This window comes from Dasypus novemcinctus, chromosome 20 (assembly GCF_030445035.2).
Source record: "Dasypus novemcinctus isolate mDasNov1 chromosome 20, mDasNov1.1.hap2, whole genome shotgun sequence".
Lineage (NCBI taxonomy): Eukaryota > Metazoa > Chordata > Mammalia > Cingulata > Dasypodidae > Dasypus > Dasypus novemcinctus.
In genome coordinates, this window is record NC_080692.1 from 49,742,420 (window position 1) to 49,762,343 (window position 19,924).

Sequence of the window (19,924 nt, forward strand, 5' to 3'; positions counted from 1 at the left end):
TTAGCCTTTTGGTGGTTTAAAGAGCTAATTAGTATGCTTGGGTTGGATGCTTGGTAAGTGGAAACTGTTAGCTGAGGCAGCTCTGTCTTTTCCTTAATCCTTTTCAGTGTGTGCTCACTTTATTGAAATATTTTATAACCCAGTTATTTTTATGGAGCCAGTGTAGTCTTGCAGGAAAATCTCTGGATTAAGAGTCAGGATGCCTGAGCTGAAGTCTAACAGTTACTATTAAAGGAAGCTTTTTAATGTGTTTTTTTTTTTTTTTAAATTAAGACTTTTTCAGTGAAAAAGAGATTGTAAAAATTGGAGAGTGTAATTAATGACATTAATAGTATACTCAGTAAGATGCTAGGTTCAGTATTCTGAATATCATGAAAGAATGGGGTGAGTTTTTTAGGTTAGACTCACTGTCTTTTCTGATAATCTTTAATATCTGTCAGTAAGGGGGTATTTAGTGTATTGACATACCAGTTTTTTTATGTTTCCTCTGAAACTGTTTTTGCTTAACACATTGCTATACTCCTTGCTTTTAAATCAGTATTTTGGGTTTCATTGCATGACTGTTTTATGAAATTGAAATGTAACACTTAAATTTTGTGAAAATTCTTAACATTTTGAGGAAAATGCATGTTTCAGATATCATCTGACTCATTGTTTGGGTGTTGTCAGTTGTTGGAAAGTTACAGTCTCGTGTAGTCTCCTTTATTTAAACCGTGCTCCATGTACTGTATTAGAAAACACGACGACAGTGGGTTGTGCTCCTTGGACTGACACTTCTTCAAGGTTGCAGTCAACGATCCATGCCTTTAGTGTTCTATATGGTGCATTGTTGACCAACCACTGCAATTTAATTGTAGTTACTAGGTTTCTTCTTTCTGCATCCTGATATGGAAATAGGAACTGTCCCTGAGTATATAAAATACGTTCCTTTTTCATAGTTTGCAGAGAGCGGCTGCTGTACTCGCCTACGTCACTTTGCTTCTGTGGCACGTTGCCCCGTTTGACTTCTCCTTGGCCAACTACTCAGTGCAGCATCCAATTTGAAATTCTAGCTCTTATTTTCAACAATAATTTTGTTGTAACCCGGGCACCTAAAAGTCAGAAAACTCTGCACTCTTACCCACAAGCTCAGTCTTCAATAATTGACCCATAGTTTTTAAACTATTGACTAGGAGGTCTTGTTAATTGAAAATGTCAGCCTTAGGAATTCTGTAAATGTGAAATGCTAGTATGTCCATCTAGTAGGTTATTCAAGAAGATACAGGAATCATATTGCTTCATATTGATTGTCTTGTGCCAATTAATTTAAGAGATTTGTCTCTGGATTTTTGAAGAAAAATAATACATGTTTCTCATATTGACATGGTAAATACTGTAATGAGTTAGAGTACTTAGATATATGTAAGTGAAATATGATTAAAGATACGTGAAATAAAAATTTCATTGGCAGGAGAAATATGTGAGTGAAGAGGGAATTTTCACTTAAAGAAAACAGGGCATGGGTACTGGGAGTGGTCAGTAGAGGCAAGGGTGGGGCAGTCAAGTCTGAAAAGCTGTTGGGTGCTCAAATGGAATGTGAAAATGTGTTGTGTGTTACTGAAGGCGTACTTGTTGAATCGAGTGGTCTGAGGAGCACTTCTGCTTTCCAGACCTGCTGAAACAATCTTGCCTTTACCATTTAGGCTGCAGAAACCTTTGGAGGTGAAAGTGGTGAGACCCAGACGACATCTCCTGCTGTCCCCTGGGCTGCCTTTCCTCCAGGTACTGGCCATCAGTGTCCACGATTGCTTATGGTTTCCACGTCACGGTTTTGCCTCTTACTTGAAGCATATTGCTCACCTCTCTGCCCTTTGCATTTTCTGATCTGAAAAAATGGACTAAATCATATTTACCCTTTCCTCTGGTTTTTTTTTTTTTTATGAATTGCCTAAGAAACTATGCAGTGATGACTTGAGCCCTGAATTTAAAAATGATGTTATGAACATTAAATGAAATTAAAGTATAATTTACATTTCCTAATTTGTCTCAGTTTTTGGATGGTGAGGTACCAAAGAACTTTTTCTAAATTGTTGAGTTCATTAGTTAAAGATTCTCATCTTATATTCTAAAACTTTATTGCTTCAGCAGTAATTTTTTTCCAGATAGTCCCTTCAAAAATGTTGAAAATTAAAATTAAGCCATCTAAAAGATTAAATACAAAAATTAGTTCTGTTATTAAGAGGTAGTGCTTGGAAGAACTAAAGTTCAGTAGTAATATAATTCATATGGAAAGGATATTTGGAGGGTTTTAGAGATTTTGTGGTACCACATCATTGTAAAACCAGGCACTGAAGAAGACAGTGTCCTCTTTAAGGGCCCGTCTGGTCCTGGGTTAGGCTCGCTCACCCTCCCAGCATCCGAGAGCTCAGTGAGCCTTAGGCGCTGTGGGCGGGCGACATCGAGCAGCGGCTGGCTCTTCCCGCGAGGGAGCGCCGGGCAGACACCTGCAGGTCTGTGCCGTGGAGTGGATCTGTGGTGCGGGGAGGTTCGTTAGTGTTTGTCCATCTGCCGTGCATTCATTCAGCAAATGCTAATTTCATGCCTGTCCTTGCAGCAGGGCTGCATTGCCGACCTGGGCTTTGAAGGATGCATGTGATTTCAGCAGGCAGAGATGCGAGGGTGGGGGAGGACTCTGAGGGGAGAAAAATGCATGGAAAATGCAAGTGAGGGGGAAGCAGTGCCACTCGAGTGCTTATCCTCGTTTCTAGGGCTTTCAATCTGGCGCTTCTTGGCTTGGCATTGTCTCCCCTGCTTCCTGTCGCTGTCTCCCACTTCCTGACCATACCAACTCCAGTTGGTTTTCTCTGTTGTTCTTTGTTTTAATGTTTGCTTTTCTAGGAAGCCTCCTAGAGGTTCCTTCTAAGCCCGCTGCACCCATCACCTTGCCCCCAGCTTAGACAGTAAGTCCAGCGGGGTTAGGCGCTTTCCCTCTCCTGTTAGGTCTCCGGTGCCGTGCGTAGTGCCTAGCTTGTAATTGGCCCTCAGTACGTATTTGCAGAGTGAATTATTAAAGAGTAAAATGAATGAATGGATGAATAACTGAATGGGTGGATAGACTAAGATGGCTGTAGTAGAAATGGATAGGAAGAGATGGGGTAAAAATTGTATTCACACAGTGATTTAGGATTGCCCTTGTGCTGTCGCATGCTTTACTGTAAGGGAGGCAGGGCAAGCACACATTACCATCACATACATGACCAAATGGTGGCTTAAAAAAGTTTTGTACTTTGATACAGATAAATATTAGAGATGACATGTAGTCTTTCAGGTTCTATCTCTGTTCTTTTTCGTAACTTTGACTTTGAATAACGCATCACTGGACTCACTGGCTGGGAATGAGGAGGGGAGTCGTAATCATTCATGACATTTCAAGCCTTGATCCTGAAAAAAAGGTGTTACCGTGAACAGAAATAGGAACTCTTTGAAAGAGTGGATGTGGCAGCACCCGGGGCCCGATGCGTGTTTAAGCTTCCCGAGATCTCAGGGCTGCAGTTGTTGTCCAGGGGGTTTCCATCCATACGACCGCAGAGGCGCAGCAGCTCCCTGCAGAAGCAAGATGTAGAAGGCACGGGCTCCCGTGCAGAGGTGGGACAGGAGGAGGAAGAGGAGCCCAGGGCGAGGGGAGGCCTCGGTCGTGCGGCAGCTCAGAAAGGAGGAGAAAATGTCCAGGAAGGCGTGCTCGCTGGTGCCAGCGGCCTCAGGGAGGCGTGAGACGGAGGCTGAGGAGGACCCACGGAGGCCACACTGGCTTCGAGGAAACGGTGCTGAAGCCGGACTGCCCTGCTCTTAGACGAGCAGGACGAGAGCCGCGCGCCGTGACGTCGGTGCCCGGGCCTGGGGGTCTCCTCCTGAGGGGAAGGGACCCGGTCCCGCTCCCGGAGCGAAGGCTCCCCCGTGCCCGCCCTTCCCAGCGGCCGGGACTGAGGGGCTGAAGGGCAGCCTGGCCCCAGGGCGCGCCCGCCTTGGCCGCTGACGCCGCCTTAAAACTGCTCACATCTGCTTCAGTGAGTGGCAGAAACGGAGGGGAACAAACCTGGCCAAGGGCCCCGTTGGAGCAGGGCGTCGTTTTTCCCGCCGAGCCCATCCCCTCTGGTGGGGACGGTTTGTCTTGCTCTGGTGAGAGGCCCGGGCGCCGCCGTCTCCCTTGGAGGACCAGCCAGGGCCTGAGGGCCGAGTCCTGTGCTTCAGTCTGACTCCAGAGTCCAGTGTCCCCCTCTTCTGTCCCTGACTCTACCCACACCCCACCCGTCTGTAATCTATAAGGAAGGATATTTTTAAGAGAGATGAATATTAACCGAATTTTACCACAGTTTAAAATCCAGGAAGTTTACTCAGAAACACTTGGTTTATATTTTTTGAAGCACTTGGAGGAGAATGGAAACCTTCATTTGGGGTTAGGATAAAGGATTTTGTTAAGCAGAGCGTGTTGGAGGCCTCCTGTGTCCAGTGCTGGCGGGGGCTGTGTGGTGACGTCACAGCAGAAGCTGGGCTAAGTAATGCCGCTCTCGCAACGTCTGTTTACAGCCTGCGGTTCCGTTAGTGGCTCGAGGTCCCTGGAGCCATGCATCTCACTGTAATGGCATTTACATACATAATCGGCCGTTCTGAAATGTTAGCTTATTATGTGCAGTGTGATGATGAAATTAATGACGTGCCAATGAGAATGAGTGAAATTGACATGCTGGTTCTTCACATCTTCTCAGGCTCAGGCCTCATTATACAATTGGCAAGTACAGCGTCTAACCCGCAAAATGTGTCTCTCCACCTCTATTATCGTTGGGGCTGGAGGATGTAAGTAAGCAGTGAAGGAAAATGAAGGTATCCCCTCTTTTCCTTTTGCTTTCACTCTTGAGAACGGTGTGGAATTAATTACTTGATTTCAGTGAAAGCTCCAGGGAGAAGTGCCTTTAGTCAAGCATTTTCCTTCCTATTTTACAGCAGTAATTTTCAGCTTGTTGCAACTACTCTGCTTGAAGTCTGTGCACCAGTCAAACTGATTTACACAGTGCTCCTACAGAACATTTGTTCCTGTGGTTTAGCCATTGATCCTAATTGTAATAATACTTCCTCTCATCTCCCATTGTTTACTTGAGCCTTATTTGTCCTTCAGGGAAAGGCATAGAGCTTTCACTGAATTTGTTTCATATCTCATGAATTATTCTTCTGAGCTATTCCATCATGTTTTTTCCATACCCCTTGCTTGGCCCTTAGCTCATGCTAATTTGGATCTTTGTATATGATTTTATCAGTATGGCTTGCTTCTCTCTGTATCTATTTTAGTCTCAGCTTATAAGAATGTATTTTAAATCTTTTAGAATCCTAAGTGTCTAGCATTGTGCCTGGTTAATAAAAAATGGTCAGTAATTGCTTTTTGTTTTTTTGTTTCTGTTTCGTTTATTTTTTTGTTTTTTAGGAGGTGCTGGGGTTTGAACGCAGGACCTTGTATGAAGCAGGTGCTCAGCCACTGAGCTACACCCACTCCCCAGTGAGAGTCGCGCGCATTTGTTTGTTTTTAGGAGGTACCAGGGATCGAACCAGGACCTCATGCCTGAGAAGCAGGTGCTCAACCACTTGAGCTACATCTGCTCTCCTCAGTAGTTGTTTTTTTTTTTTTTTTAAGATTTATTTATTTCTCTCCCCCTCCCGGTGGTTGACTGCTCTCTGTGTTCATTCACTGTGTGTTCTTCTGCATCTGCTTGCATTATTAGGCGCCACTGAGAAACTGCGTCTCTTCTTTTTACATCATCTTGCTGTGTCAACTCTCTGTGTGTGTGGCCCCACTCTTGGGTGGGCTGTGCTTTTTCCATGAGGGGCCACTGTCCTTGCAGGGCGCACTCCTTGCACGTAGGGCTCCCCTATGAGGGGGACACCCCGGCATGGCACAGCACTCCTTGCACGCGGCAGCACTGCACACGGGCCAGCTCCACACGGGTCAGGAGGCCTGGGGTTTGAACCCTGGACCCTCCATATGGTAGATGGCGTTCTATCAGTTGAACCATGTCTGCTTCCCAGTAGTTGTTTTTTGATAATTAGTAAACTAGATTGACATTCACTTAACTCATTTTGATTCTTTTTAAAAGTTCTTTGGGGGTAACTAAATAGACTTTCAGTCATAAGTTCGGGGAAATCTTAGATAAATTACTCAAAAGATGGCTAAAAAGCCATACCTCTGGGGCTCAGTTAACCTTCCTGGTTATTCCCAGTTCAGACAAATGGGCCTGGACATGATTAAGAAGAGTACCCACAGGTGCGAGGAAAGCGAGAACAGCTATTTTGCTGGTCTTTCTCATCTTTTCTCTGGTCTTACTGTGTGTTAGCAGGTAATAGTCAATTTTTGTTTACTATTCTATGGGTCTAGAAGCAATAAAAATAGTACCCAGTTCTTTTAGTTCCTTTTATGTTTCTAAATAAGGTCCAAAGAAAATTCATTCCAAATCTTGTATAACATCTACTATTAGAATGTTTTTGAGTTGGTTACTCATAGCACTATACTTTTCAGAAAAATATTTGATTTTGACTTAGACATTTTTTTTTTTTTTTACTTTTTCTTAAACAATTATATTTTACAAAGTTTTATAAATCTGGTAATGCTCTACTTTCCAGGCAACTAAGACATTTTAAAAAATGAATGACTACCTTCTGATGCACACATACCTATTAATGTACACACATATCACAATAGTCACGTATGCGTGTCTGTGTATCAGAATACATGAATTCCGACTTCCCTTTTTTTTTTTTGGCCAACGTACATACCACCGACTGGCGGCTGGAAACCACGGAAGGTGATCTTCTCACTGTTCTGGCTCCGGGAAGTTTGGGGCTGGGGTGTGGGCAGGGCCCGCTCGCCCGGAAGCCGGCAGGGAGAATCGCGCCTGGCCCCTCCCGCTTCTCGCCTGTGCCCTCCGTGGGCTGCGCCCAGGCGCACGTGGCCGCCTCCCTGGTGGCCGTCCCACTTCCCTCTTTGGAAGGACAGTGGTCCTCCTGGGCCGGGCCCAGCCCTGTCGAGTCTGACCTCCTCTTACCTGAGCGCATCTTCAAATAAGGTCGCGTTTGTGGGACTGGGATTAGAGCTCGAGCGTGTCCTTTTGGGGACACCAGTCAACTCATAGCACCTTCCAGCTCAAGGTTTCCTCCTCCCTGCCCACATCCTTTTGAAGGAAGAACTTCCCGATTTGGCAAGTTCTGAGAACAGGAGACTGCTAATGTTAGTTTGACATCAGTATGTGTTTTGATTGTGTTTCTGATTTCAGTGGACCCTTAGTTTCAGAATTCATGGAAGTCATTTAAATTAATTCTTTAGTTTATTTGTTCATTCATTTGTCATATATTTGAAAGCCTACTGTGTATCAGACACTGAGTACGTATACTTGGGGCATTTTCCCATCTTCACTGATGCCATATGAAAGCTGTCATCTCAAAGGACAGGATGTTTCATGAAATGTATCGCTGATACTGCAAACACTTCCATCAGCAACTGTAGCTTCCCATCTTTGATAGAAGTTGCATGGAAAGAACATTAGATCAGCAAGTGTTGTCATGTTGCCATTGTGTGCAATCTGGGTGGTGCTATTTTAGAAGCAAATGACTGTTCACTTTCTGCTTTTGATTGTATAAATGTAAATTGCCGAGAAGGCGAGGTGGGAGGCGAAGCCTTGGATACTGTCCTTTCTAATATGTTTCTAAGTTCCTTGTAGCGCTCCCCAGACCACATGAGAATGCACTGACCATCAAAGGGAAAAACAAGTTGTCCAGATAGATACTTTAATCCAAATTAGCTCCTTCAAAGCCACTTATATAGAGGGCAGAGTAAACTGTCTGTCACAAGCTGACCCTTTAGAAGGAATAATGGGCCTGGGGCCAGCCGATGTTGAGCCTGGTAACTTAGATGTGGTTCCTTTGCATCTGGAGCTATTTGCATACAAAGCCAACAGGAAAGTTCGAGCATTTTTCTCAAGACATTGGCAGAGAGAAACCTGGAAGACAGATGCCTTTTCGATTTCATGGTTCAGTTTTTCCATTCTCCATTCTCCTGGCCAGGAAAACCTAGGACAACAAATGGGTCACTTTATTAATATACAGTTACTCTCCCTGCTAACCTTGTTTTTCCAGGAGAATCTGTGTTACACATCTATGAGAGCTCAGAACCCGAGACCACGGATTTTTGTTTGAGAAAAAATTGTTGCTGTATTTTTGTTCTTCAAAGTATATGTGTGGTTTGCACATAGTAATGATATACATTGATCAAATTCATTGGTCTGCCCTATATTTGAGGTAAAATTCGAAGGTGATTTATTACATGTTTCCATGTATATATTATAATAGGGAGTATGAGTAATGTTTAGAGATTTTCCATCCTTCTTACTTTGTATACACATTAGACAGACGTTTTTGACAGGTATAAACTGGATTTCCATTGTAGTGTAATAATTCTAAATAACACGGGTTATTTGAATGGAAGATTGCCAGGTAGCTTCTTTTTGCTACCCCTGTGTGTTTTCCCTTTTACTTCCCAGGCTATTAACTTACCTACTGTTATGCTGGAGCCAATTTTTATAAATGACAGCTAAGATGGCAGCTTTTATAGAACTGCGAATTATTATTATACACTTAAGTAATATTTTTATGTAGATTCCCAGTAACTTATGGAATTCCTGATCTTACTGGTGTATGTAATAGGGAACGTACCAGTGATACTTGTTAGAACTTTGAAGAGTAGGCTTCTAATGTGGATTAGAGGTAAAATCACTGGCTCTGCGTTGAGGTGTTGGGCTTTGCCCTCAACTAACTGTGTAACTTCTCTGAAATTGAAGGGCTAGATGATATCTAATTGTTCTTCTAGATTTTGAGTTCTGGGTGTCAGGCCTTCGATTTTCTCTGGTGACAGTTTCTCTAATATGAGTAGCTTCCACAAGGTGAATCATGGTACCTGGTTTTCACTGTGTGATCCAATTGACTCATCACTAATCTGTTCGATAACTTTTGTTTTAAAAACATAGCTATAAACATAACAACTATTAATGTGAAGAACTATAAATACTTAAGACAGTTTAGGTCCTTTTCTATATATCTTAGTACTATATTAAAATTATATATTTTATATTATATATAAACTGATATCTATTACTATATTTTATGGTATAATCTTTATTGTACCAATTCCGAATTTGCTTTTTTTTTTGTGGTTTACATTTTAGGATATTTTAGAATGCATTTAAAGAAAAATAGAACAGTTTTAAAATAGAGCTTTGTAGGGATTTTTTCCTATTGCTAAAAAGGAAGTTTTGACAGTGGATCTTTTCCCTATAAGATGAAAATAGTGCTTGCACTCTTTATCTTTATTAATCCTAAATTAGCCGAATACACAAAATCGTAGGCTGCATCTGGCTAAGTAACAGCAGGAATCATTGCCTACTGTTCTTGTATCAATAAATGTTTCTGTTTAGCTGTCCTGTTTAATTATTTTTCTTTGGCCTCAAAAATACATTTTTTGTTGTACTTGGCGGGAAGACATATACACTCATGTATGTAATACAAGGGCATGAAAGAAAAGGCACATAACACAAGAGAACAAAGGTCGGGAAAACTTCCCTTTTATCCTAGCCAGTGCTTCCTCCCCCACGTGGCTAGTGTAACTCTAGAGCTCTTCCAGGCAGATACAAATGTGCGTGTATCCCCCCTTTTTGCTCAGATGCTGGTATGCTACATACTTACACCCTTTTCTTTTTTTCATGATAACTTGGGGATTTTGCTGCAGGAATATTTATAGACCTGCCAAATTCAGTTTAGTGTCTGCATAGTACACTTTTGCGTGGATATACCCCTAGTCATTACAAACGGCCCTGCAGTGGATGTTCTTGAGCATATTTTCAGTAAAGCTATTTTAATTTAGGGGGCAATTTATATTGTTTCTGTGACTTAATGGAAAGATTATTTAAAATTAACAAATAGGTTCACCCATGAATTTGAATAAAGTAAGCATAGAGGAAAGCGGCTGTGGCTCAAGGGAGTGAATTCCCGCCTCCCACGTGGGAGGTCCCTGGTTCGTTCTGGATTTGGTTCCTGTTGCCTCCTAAAGAAGACGGTGAGCAGCGCGGCAGGCAGGCACAGCCAGCTGACGTCAAATAAAGCGATGAGACACAAGAAGAGGAAACAGTGAGAGACACAACAAAGCAGGGAACGGAGGTTCTTGGTGCCTTCTAAAGAAGACCAGCAAGACAATGTGCTGACACAACGGGCATGTGTGACAAGCTGACACAATATGATGACACAAGAAGAGGCACAAGAAGAAAAACATAATGAGAGAAAAACAAAGCAGGGAACGGAGGTGGCTCAAGGAATTAGGCACCTCCCTCTTACACTGGAGGTCCTGAGTTCAGGTCCCAGTGCCTCCTAGAAAGAAACAAGAAAGACCAACAGATACAGCAAGTGCAAGCAATGAGGGGGTGGGGAAAAATAAATAAAATCTTTTCTTAAAGAAAAAGTAAGCGTAGAGTAAAACATTTTCTCTAATTCTGAGTAACGTCAAATTTCATATTTATTGGGTTGCACATAAGGAAACCTTGGTCACATGACATTCAAGGTTGATGATAATGTTATAAGTACATCCAAAATAAGTTTTTTTACAGCAGACAATGGGCAAATTAGTACGGTGGTTTGAAATGCTCTTTAGCTTTGATGCTATATATTTGAAATGTGTAAATAATGTTTATTAGAACGCTGTTTATAACAGCCCCAAACTGGAAGCATCCAAACACCCATCAAAAGTAGAAGGCTTACTATTTTGGGGTATATTTGTAAAATATAACATCGTACTTCTTGAAAGTTCGCAAACCGCAGTTATGCACTGCAGGTGAGTGCCTCAGGGCCGTGTGTACTGTCGCCACTCGCCTCTCCAGGGTCCGAGTCCCATTGGACAGACCCTTCCATAATTTCAGATGCTGGCGCTGGAGCCTGTGAAGTCCAGAGTGTCCCCCTTGCCGTGGAGGGCTCGAGTTCTCGCTGCTTGCCAGGAGGGGGCTTTGCGTCTTGGCTGTGGGGCCGGGGCTGGCACTGGCCCAGCAAGCCTGTGCTGAGCTCCCCGAGGGGCGTGAGTCGTCAGTCAGCTCCTTTGCGGGGGTTCGGGGAGGGAAGAGAGGAAGAGCAGCGCAGTGTGAGACGAAGCAGCTTTCAGAGTCTGACCTAAAGTCCGACGTAGCGGTCAGAGGCCACGGCCGGACCCGAGGCTGCCGCGCCCCTTCACCCCCCTCTCCGACCCTGCAGTCTTGTTGGACTTGCAGGCCTGGTTGGAGGTGGGGGCTCCCAGGCGACCAGGCGGGGTTGAGGCCCCCGGTAGCCAGGACCCACTTAGCCGGAGGCGGAGGTGTGCCGTGCCCACCTGGCTCGAGGTCGCCGGACTGGCGCCTGCAAAGGACGCTGCTGCTGCGGACGTGCGTTTGAGCCCGCCGTGCCTTTTGCGTTCACCCCCGGGTTGAGTTTCCCGGCGCTTGCGCCCTCCTTTCCAACGTTGTGTATTCTCCTCAGTGTCTGCAGCCCTTGCTGCTCCTCTCTCTCTTTTTTTTCTTAAAGATTTATTTTTTATTTATTTCTCTCCCTCCCCCCTCCCCCCAGTTGTCTGCTCTCTGTGTCCATTCGCTGTGTGTTCTTCTTTGTCCGCTTTTGTATTCTTGTCAGCGGCACCCGGAATCAGTGTCTCTTTTTGTTGCATCATCTTGTGTCAGCTCTCCGTGTGTGTGGTGCCACTCCTGGGCGGGCTGTGGTTTCTTCGCGCGGGGTGGTTCTTCTTGTGGGGCGCACTCCTTGCGCGTGGGGCTCCCCTAAGCGGGGGACACCCCTGGGTGGCACGGCATTCCTTGCACATATCAGCACTGCGCATGAGCCAGCTCCACACGGGTCAGGAGGCCTGGGGTTTGAACTCTGGACCTCCCATGTGGTAGGCGGATGCTCTCTCAGGTGAGCCAAGTCCTCCTCCCCTGCTCTTCTCTTTTGTAGACGCCGCGTTCCTCCGAGCCTTTCCATGGGTACCATGACTTCTTGAGGTTCTTGAATCTGTAGATTTTGTCTGTTCTTGTTCTCCCTGTGGTTATCTTTTTCACATCCTGCCTACCAGCAAGTTCTGTAGATTCTCATGCCAGTCAAATGTGGCACCTGCCCACTGCGCTCCACCTTCCTGGGCGCTGCCCCTCAGAGCGGCCGTTGTCTCTTCCTGGATGAAGTCAGCAGCCCCTTCCTTGCGTCCACTTTTACCTCCCTCCCCGTCGCCCTTTCTCTAAGCGCTAGAGCTAGGGCATGGTGTGTGTTCAGTGGACGTTGATTCTGTGGCATTTGATTTTAAGGTTTAGAAGTGTATGGCATTTTCTCATTTTTTTGCAGATTCCTGAATATCAAAGTATAAAACATTGTTTGATAATTTTGACCAATTATTACAATACAATATTCTGACTGTTTTGTTGTAATCCCTACATTGGGTACTAATGGCTTGTGCCTATTATTATGTTTTTCTAAATGTATTATGTAAACTAATTGTAGTTATAAAATCCTACATGATTTTGGCTTTGCTATTGTGTGTAATCAAAGTATTTTCATCCAACTTCTGATTTCTGTATTAACCTATATGATTCTATTGACTTTCACCAGTATGCATTAAAATTTTTCTTTCTTATAAAGGCATTGGTAGGTTGAAAAAATAGTCTTTTAAAAATTTCATTATGAAAATTTCCTTCATTTAAATTAATATTGAAGAAATTTTTTTGAGGTTGTGTTTCCTTGAAGTGAATGTGATAAAGGCTAGTTTTATTGTGGATATCTTCAAATGGATTGCTTTGGGTAATGTGCCTGACCACAAAATGGTAGAATGACTAACACAGAGACTGCCTAATGTACTCAGAAATTAGAACAAAGATGTTAAGGATACGCTTTAGAACTGTGAATAATGTTTTCTACCTAAACTTAACTCCTGCAGGAAGTTTGTGTAAGTGGTGAAGGTTTTCTCATTCTGTATCTGTCAAGTCTGAGCTCAGAATAAGGGAACGTGGAAAGGTGATGGAGCTGATTTGATGGAAATGGTAATTCATTTGGGCTGCAGCGCAGAGTTGACAACACATGGCACACATACAGTTTGGTTATTAAGAAACCCTGTAGCCAACTAAATCAACTGTTATTTTTCTTCTTTGATAATTTCCTTAACAATGTATGAACACACACGTCAAACAAAAGGGTGGTTTACTTCATAGAATTGAATTGTTCATTTATCTAGTGAACAAATATTTATTGAACTTATCAACTTATTCGGTGCCTAAAGGAATAGTTTTAGAGGATTTTAAACCCTTGGTCTCACAATCTAACACATGCCTTTTACTTTGATGGGATAGTTTTGGTGAAGTTTGTGAATTTTACTTCTAATTTTTAAAAAAAGCAATTAGGTTCTCATTGGCTGTTTCCCTGTTGGCTATTTGGTCGTTAGCCTATTTAGTTTCTACCTTCCCTTGGTAGATTTTTTTCTGTTCAATAAAAATTTACTGTGTACCAAGCACGGGGGACAGCGGGGGCCAAAAGACGGAAAAGGCCTTTCTGGATCCTACGAGCTGGCGAGGGACTCAGAAATTAGAAAGGTAATGACCAAAGCATGCCTAGGGTGTGCTTTCAGGGTCAGTACAGGGGCCCGGGGAAGTGCGGCGGGCACCACGTGGTGAGGAGGGGCCCTGGGGCTGGGGCCAGGGGGGTCGGCATGGCCTCCCCGGGAAGCTTCGCAGCGCGGGGAGTGCAGCGCCTCCTCCTGCCAGGTGTACCTCTGACTCTGCTCAGCTGTGTTTCATATTTGCTTCCTGATGTATTACGATTTTTTTAGTTGGGTTTATTCTGTTTTTCCTAATTTTAAAAAAACCTGATGCTTATCTATTAATTTTAACCTTTCTTTTCTAATATAAACATGCAAGATTGTAATTACTGAATACTGAATTAGCTGCATCCCAACAGTTTTGAAGGAAAAAAAAATCCTTCAATTATAAATATTCTCTAATTTTCAATATGAATTTGTCCTAGAGTTATTTTAACAGTATTTCTGATTTTCCAAGCATGGGGATTTTCTAGTTATTTTTATTTGTATTGTTTCTTAACTTAATTGTCTTTTTTTTGGTCAGGGGACGTAGTTTAATACCAGTTCTTGCTCTTTGGTGAAACTCACTCTGTGGTCTAGTGCTGCCTGAGGCGGAGTGGCTCAGGCCTCGCAGGGGAGCTGGTCAGAAATACAGAGCCTCAGGCCCTGTCCATACCCAGCGCTCCTGAGTGTGGCTTAGCAAGGCCCCAATGATGCCTGTGGACAGGACGGTTTGAGAAGCCCTTCGGTACTGGACGTACTTAGAATACTCTACTTGACATCTGCAGAGTGTACATGCATTCTGTTAATAAACAAATACTAAATCATATAGATATCGCAATCACTTGCCGTGACGGTGGACTGAAAAACTTCTAGTTGAAGTTTTGTAACTTTTTGCTTTGTCTATTTTGAGATTTTTATTAGGTACGTTCATATTTGGAATTGTTACATGTTTTTTGGTGTATTAAAGTTTTAGTATTTTTGTCTCAACAACCCATTTTGTCTGATAATAAATATAGTAGCTTTATTTTTTTCATAATCAACTATTTCTTTTAATATCTTTATTCTTTTCAACCTCTTTATATCCTTTTGTTTTTCAAGTATAACACTTGGAAAGATCATAAAGCTAGATTTTCGTTTATCGATGTGCCAGCCCTTGTTTTTTAATTGAAATATTTCGTTCATTTGTACTTTATTGTAATTGCAGATATACATATTTTGCTTTTTTGTCTACCGCCTTAGTTTTGGGTTTCAGTTTATCCTGCCATTTTGTATTTCTCCTTTCGGTATTTTGAAACATTTTTTAAACTCTGTTTTCTCATTTCATTTTTCCTCTGCTCTTCTAGTTTGAAGATACATATAGTGCTCTTCCTTTGGCGATTTCCCTATAAATTTTAACAGACATTCTTAATTTATTAAATATAAAGCCAATCAATATCTTTATCTTCCTTTTAAAAAACATAAGGATGACAGAACATTTGAATTCATTAATCTCTCTTTTATGTTGTCTACAACTATAGATCTATTTTTTTATTCCACAAGGCATCATTTATTATTATTATTTATTATTATTAAATATTTTGTATAGACCAACTATATTTGGATTTGCCTGAATTTTTTATTTCTTCTTGCAACTCACATTTTCCACCTGAAATCATTTTCCTTCTGCCTGAAGCGCACGTGTGGAGGACGTTTTCCTTAGAGAGGGCCATCCGTTGTGTCACCGCCCTGGTGGGCTTGTCACCCCACGCGCACAGACGTTAACACGTGACCCTAGGATTTCTAGCGTATTGCGAGGCCTCCCGGCTAGGAGCAGGCTTCACCCTGTCTCTGCAGGCCAGGGGGGCTGGGGACGGGGATGTGGTTTGGAGAAGCTGGTGTGGAGGAGGACGCCGCGGTCCAGGGGCAGGGCTTGGTGGAACCCGCGCAGGCAGTACATGGCGTGTCCAAGCATGGTGGCCTCGTGTGCGGAGAGGGCGTGTTTTCATTGTTATAAGTAGGTCTTGGTCACTTCAGGTCTGGGGCTCTTCTTTTTTTTTTTTTTTTCAATTTCTTTGTCTTTATTTTTTTTTAACGTTACATTAAAAAAATATGAGGTCTCCATGTACCCCCACCCCCTCACCCCACTCCCCCCATAACCACAACCTCCTCCATCATCATGGGACATTCATTGCACTTGGTGAATACATCTCTGAGCACTGCTGCACCTCATGGTCAGTGGTCCACATTACAGTTTACACTCTCCCCCAGTCCACCCAGTGGGCCATGGCAGGACACACAGTGTCCAGCGTCTGTCCCTGCAGCACCACCCAGGACAACTCCAAGTCCTGAAAACGCCCCCACCTCTTCTCCCCACTCCCCGCCCCCAGCAGCCACCGTGGCCGCTTTCTCCACCTCAATGCTACATTTACTTCCATGGCTATGCACAATCGTTCTGGAGTAGAGTTTCAGTGCTGGGGCTCTTCTGGTGCACATGCCTCTGCAGCTAGGGCTGGTTTTAGCCGGTGTGTAGGGCAGCAAGGAAAGGGGCGCTTGTTCAGGTTGTAGTAAGCTGATTGCTAATTACGAGGTAAGCGCATCCCCTGCTAATGTCAGCCAGGAGGGGAAGGGCTTTGCTGAATAACCAGGGGAGGGGTCCTCTGGAAACGAGGGGGCAAGGAGCACTGCAAAAAAGTAGGGCAGGGAGGGCAAGGATGCAGCTCGGAGGTTGAGCGCCTGCCTCCCGTCCAGGGTCCCGTGCTCGGTCCCCAGGAGGGCATCCCAGGAGAGTGGGAGTGGGCTTGTTCAGGGCGCTTAACCGGGGGTCTGTGAGCGTGAACTGAAGTCCACAAGAACATTGTTCCTATGGGGGACGTGCTGGTGTCAGTGTGATAGTTATTAAATCATACGCAGTACCCTGTGAACTTAGTAAGGATTTTCACCTGACTGGCAAAGGGGTCCATGGAACGGAAAAGGTGAAGAGCCCCTAGCATAGCTGATCATTTAAATTCTTTTATGGAACACACATGCACAGCTGCAGATAGGCTCGCCTTCCCCTCCCGACGCAGCGCGCTGCCCGACACCTCTCTTCCCTCTTCCAGGATGAGCGGGCTGTTTTCAGCTCACTCTTACGGGCATTGCAGTCCTTGGGGGTCCCGTATTTGAGGGGAGGGGCCCTTGAGTGGTTTCGAGCTTCTCTTCCGTCCCCTGTGTCTTGAGCACCTGCACCCCAGCCTGAGGCTTGGAAGGGCTGGCAAATGTATCTTCAAGGCAAACACTTGCTTATCTCTCTGTTGTGCTTCCTTTACTTAATTTTTGTCTGAGTATTTTTCATTATTTTACTAGATCCTCTGTTAAATTGACATTTAAAAATATATATTGTCCGTATTTTTAGTTGGCCAGGAGCTTAGTCTCCCATACCTTTGGAAACTTAAGTCCCAGTAATTTTTTTTTTTTGTAAACGGACACTCTTTACCCATTTATTCTGCTTGTTGATGCCTAATTTTAGTTAGTTTTGTTGAAAGTGAAAAAAAAGTTGATCTGAAAAATTAAGCATATGGGGTCTTGCTGCTTTAGTCTTATAATTAGTTGGTCTCTTCTACTAGGACTTTTGCGTAGTTTAATATATTTCAGCATGTCGCATCATTCCTCCAATATATTTGTAATGGCCTAATTAAATAAGATGCAGAGTGTGCTTGTATTAAAATGTTTTTTTCTCAGCTCTATGAACTATATTAATCTTAAATTTATATCTCTTGATTATCTTTGAGAACATGTAATACCTCCAATATTTGATTATATATGTAGTTGCTGTATGTTTTGAGTTACATTTCATGAGAAAGAACAGGCCTTGCTGGACAAGATAGTGCTGTTCAGAGGTTAAAACCCAATGTCATTTTGGATTCACTGGGTGCAAACCAAAGTGAAATAGTTAATTGTTTCCTAGATTGTCTTATAAAGTAAAATAAATAGGCACTCATATTTCACAAATGTGTGATAGAAATAATTAGTTGTGTTCTTTTTATTGATGTGAATTGTTTACTTTTGAAAAGTTATCCACTTTTTCATTTTTCTTTTGTTCACTTTGTTCAATTCCCCATTTAGTCCATGAAATAGTAAACAGCTAAGTGGAGGTGTAGATTGTAATTTTTACCTTGTTCCGAGCGCTGAGTTAGTCTTTCAGTTTCTCTCCTCTCTTTTTCCTCAAAACCATGATGACTTTGTTTTATCTATGACAAGTATTAATTAAGACACTTTTTGTAGATTTTTAGTTATGTAACAGGATCCATACTAAACATTTTCTGCATATATCTGTTGAAAATTTTATATATATATGTATGTGTGTGTGTATATATATATATTTTTTGAAAGGTACTGGGGATTGAACCTGGAATCTCGTACACGGAAGGCACTGCTCCTATGTGTGTAATTTTAAAGGTTATTTCACATGTAATTTAGATAAATTTTAGATTTTTATAATAACATTTTACTTACCTAGTAAGAGTTTTTGAACATTAAATTTCAGGGATATGCTTATCCATTTTCCTAAAGGCATATTGAAACCATATTCCATAAGCCCATAATTTATAGTGACCTATTACAGGTTTAGTAAGTAATATAAACATTTCTATGTAAGACCACGTAGGAAAGTGGATGTGGCTCAACTGATAGAGCATCTGCCTACCATATAGGAAGTCCAGGGTTCAAGCCCAGGTTCTCCTGGCCCTTGTGGTGAGCTGGCCCATATGCAGTGCTGATGCGCACAAGGAGTGCCATACCACACAGAGGTGTCCCCCACGTGGGGGAGCCCCATGCCTAAGGAGTGTGCCCCGCAAGGAGAACCGCCCTGCGTGAGAAAAGTGCAGCCCACCCAGGAGTGGCGCCGCACACACAGAGAGCTGATGCAGCAAGATGACGCAACAAAAAGAGACAAAGATTCCCGGTGCTGCCAAGAATGCAAGCAGACACAGAAGAACACACAGCGAATGGACACAAGAGAGCAGACAGCGGGGCGTGGGGCGGGGAAGGGAAATAAATAAAATAAATCTTAAAAAAAAAAAAAGACCATGTAAGGTAGACATTAAAATTAATAAATAATTTGAACTGAAAAAGCCTTGTGTTTAAATATATTTTTTATAAGTATAAGCTACAGACTCACCTCTTCATAGTCATTGGAAATTTTAGAGAGATAAAAATGAATTCTTGTCATAATGTGAATTTCTAATTCCCATCATGGGTTCTATATAGATAATACCTGAATACAGTTACAGGTTTTTTCTTTATTTGTTGGAATCTGTCTTTGGTATGTCAAATGCTCCTTATCTATTACAGCTCTGTCTTGAAATTCATTGCTATTTGTTTGATCCAGTTATGTAACTTTAGCCATACAGTTACATCGGTCAGTACTTGTGGTCAAATTCTTCTCTTCCATCAGCCTCCTCCTTGTTTGTACTTCTTTCAAACTAGTTAGATTCCTCTTACATATGATGTGAGCTGTTTTAATAGTCATCTCTTTGTCTTCTAATTCAAGCAATGCATGATTTGCAGAATAGTCTTTATATTGTCGGGTTCAGAGCTTCCTGTCTGTTGAGTAAAGTAAGTTCCTTTGACTTTCAAGGCCCACTGTGATCTGTTATTGGCTTAATTATGTAGACTTTTCCCTCACTCCTCCCCCTGACATACCCAGTGGTCCAGTACGATTCAAGTTACTTGCTCATCTCAGCACATTTTCCCAGTGTGTTGCTACTTCTGGTTCATTTTTGTAGTTTTGTTCTCCAGCTGGAATGTTATCCTCCCTCTCTTCATGTCCAAATCACATCTTTCCTTCAAGATCTTGTTTAAATGTCACTTTCTCCACTAAGCTTTCCTTAGTCACTCCTCCAACCCCTCAACCTCAGCCAAATCTGGAAGTGATCTTTCTTTTCTATTAATTCCCGTTTTGCTTTATTTGTGGCATTTTTATACTTTTAGCTATTCTCTTGAAACTCTTTTAGTTTGGCATTTATGACAAACTAGTTCTTTCCTGCCTCTTTGATCCTTCCGTTTGGCTTCTTCACATGGTTATTTTCTTTCCCCCTTTTAAAATTGTTGTTCTGAGTGTTCTGTCCTTCCCTTGACCGTTTCATTCTTTCATTTTGATGGCATCCTGATTTCATTATTTTAGTTGAAAATCTACAGCTTGATGCCTTCACCCATGGCCATTTGTTAGAGCTTCTGACCTAGGTGTTTAGCTGCCTGCTGGCTCTTTCTACCTGGAGGCTCCATATGTACCTAAAAGTCATCATATCCAAAACAGAACATTTATTTCCTTCC

The 19,924-nt window shown here is 42.7% G+C and overlaps 1 protein-coding gene across 10 annotated transcripts in view; it reads left to right on the forward strand.

Moving 5' to 3' along the window:
• Positions 1-19,924, forward strand: part of CCDC91 (coiled-coil domain containing 91) — a 316,675-nt gene that overhangs the window by 62,469 nt on the left and 234,282 nt on the right. For 9 of the 10 annotated variants that reach the window (XM_058282985.2, XM_071210236.1, XM_058282986.1 and 6 more), the window contains one exon: positions 1,683-1,761. The exons of the other annotated variant lie outside the window; for it this stretch is intronic. In XM_058282985.2, coding sequence (XP_058138968.1) covers positions 1,683-1,761 — 79 coding nt within the window. The remainder of the gene's footprint in view (positions 1-1,682; positions 1,762-19,924) is intronic. 10 annotated transcript variants of the gene reach the window in all.